We start from the raw sequence: 2414 nt of genomic DNA, 5'->3' as shown, positions 1-2414 counted from the left end.
AAAAAAAAAAACATACTAAGCCCTTGGGTTCCATGGGTCTGAACACTGCAAGCCACTGTGTGCCGAGAGCCCTTCTATCGACTTCACATCTTCTGCATATCCAGTCTTCGCTTTCGGGTGTATCCCCAGCTTTGCCGATACCGTAGCAGTGTTTATGTACACAAAATAAACAACGAACACAAGAATATAAAGGGTTTAGAGCGCTACCCTCACACCGCCAGCACACGCAGCAACACACAAACTCAAACCCGAAACAACCACCAGCTCCTGCTGCTGCTGCTGCTGCTGCAGAAGCAGCAGGAGCTGCAGCAGCAGCAGCAGAGGTTGATGCTGCAGCAGAACCAGATGCAACACCGTAGGATAGTAAGAAACTTGAGGATATGTTGCTTAGAGTAGGGCTGTTATTCATTCCCATGCTGCTGCTGCTTATGCTCTTGCTGCTGCTGCTGCTGCTGCTGCTGCTGCTGTTCATAATGCTGCTGCTGCTGCTTATGCTGCTGCTGCTGCTGCTAGGCAAAGACAGAGAACGACCGCCACCACCGCCAAAACCGACTGCAGGAGAAGCAGCTGCTGCGCCTCCATCGGATATCTTTCCTCCTGCTGCTGCTCCTCCTGCTGCTGCTGCTGCTGCTGCTGGCGTCTCTGCAGCAGCACGAGCACTGTTGTTACGTTGACGTTCCGGTGGGTTTGAGTAGCTGTACATACACCCCAACGCAGCGCAAACAAACACAAGAACAAATAGCAACAGCAGCAAAAGCAGCAGCACCGAGGAAATACAGCAACACCGAAAACAGAAACCCAAACACTGCACCGGCGAGCAGCAGCAACAGCAGCAGCAAAAGCAACAGCAGCAACAGCAGCAGCAACAGCAACAGCAGCAGCAACAGCAGCAGCAGCAGCAACAGCAACAGCAGCAGCAACAGCAACAGCAGCAGCAACAGCAGCAGCAGCAGCAGAAGCATCTGCCCACTTGCGTTTTGCTGCTCCTGCAGCAGCAACTTCTGAGATAATACGGGGTGTATGTACACCCCGCAGCAGCCCGGTAAGCGGAGGCCGCGGCGATACATTTGGGTCTTCTCGCGGCAGTGTTCCCTCTTGCTGTTCATACAGCCGCAGTGCTGCTGCTGCTGCGCTTCCTGGGTCAGCAGCAGCAGCAGCAGCAGCTGCTGCTGCTGCTGCCGCCTCTGCTGCCTCTGCAACATCACTAACAGGCGGGCCCTCGTCTGCAGCCGGCTCAGGAGTTGGGTTGAATAGCTGCCGCAACTGCTGCAGCTGCAGCAGCTGCTGCTCTGGTGCTGCTCCTTGTTTCCTCCCTGCTGCAGCAGCAAATCTCTTTGCCACAGCCTGCAGCCCTGCCGGTGTGTCTGCTTCCTTGCTGCTGCTACTGCTGCTGCTGCTACTGCTGCTGCTGCTGCTGCTGTTGCTGCTGTTGCTGCTGCTGGTTGTATCGCGTTTGCCCTGTTGTGTAGGATTTCCAAAAGTGAGTGTATTTGCACTTCTTCCCTGTTGCACAGCTTGACTACTATATTGCTGCTGCTGCTGCTGCTGTTGCTGCTGCTGCGCAGCAGCAGCAGCAGCAGCAGCAGCAGCAGGGAGAAATGGAGGCATGGGCAGATCATGAATACCCTCAGTAAAGGCTTGACGCAGATGCGCCCATCTATCCATCGCCGCGTAACGGCTCAACAAATTAAATAAAATATCGGCGCGGTCTGTTAGCCGCAAAGCCGTCTGGTTTTCATCGAGAATATTTCGCAGCAGTGAAGACTTGAAATGAGATAAATCACGAGCTAGAACACGGCTAACCTGAATACACATATATACATATATATTTTATTTGTTTTATTTATTTATTTTATTTTATTTATTTATTTATTTGTTTATTTAGGTTGTGTTTTTGTTGGTTCGGTGGTCGATCGTTTGTTTTATTTAAAATATTTCGCAGCAGTGAAGACTTGAAATGAGGTAAGTCAAGAGCTAGAATGCGGCTAACCTGAATATACATTTACATATATTCTTATTTATTTTATTTATTTATTTATTTATTTTATTTATTTTATTTATTTATTTATTTTTGCTTTTATTTCAGTCGTTTGGTTGATTGGTTTGTTGGTGGGTCGGTAAATCCCGAAATGATGAAAACTTGAAATAACACGGCTCACCAGAATACACATTTGCATCTTTATATTTATTTATTTATTTTATTTATTTATTTTATTTATTTATTTATTTTATTTATTTTATTTACTTATTTTATTTATTTTATTTATTTATTTAAACTTTATTTTAGTCGTTTTGCTGGTTGGTTGGTTGTCGTTTCGTTTCATTAAAAATATTGCGAAGCAGTGAAAACTTGAAATGAGCTAAGTCAAGAGCTAATATATATATATATATATATATATATATATATATATATA

The 2414-nt window shown here is 46.0% G+C and overlaps 1 protein-coding gene across 1 annotated transcript in view; it reads right to left on the bottom strand.

Moving 5' to 3' along the window:
- Positions 1 to 1665, bottom strand: part of EMH_0069890 (uncharacterized protein) — a gene marked incomplete at both ends in the record, with an annotated part of 4524 nt that extends 2859 nt beyond the window's left edge. The window contains 2 exons of the mRNA XM_013498916.1: positions 249 to 695; positions 971 to 1665. Of these exons, the coding sequence (XP_013354370.1) occupies positions 249 to 695; positions 971 to 1665 (1142 nt within the window). The remainder of the gene's footprint in view (positions 1 to 248; positions 696 to 970) is intronic.
- Positions 1666 to 2414: the final 749 nt, after the last annotated feature.

This window comes from Eimeria mitis, genomic scaffold, assembly GCF_000499745.2.
Source record: "Eimeria mitis Houghton genomic scaffold, Emh_scaff3825, whole genome shotgun sequence".
In the NCBI taxonomy this organism is placed as follows: Eukaryota; Apicomplexa; class Conoidasida; order Eucoccidiorida; family Eimeriidae; genus Eimeria; species Eimeria mitis.
This window is presented reverse-complemented; position numbering and strand designations above follow the sequence as displayed.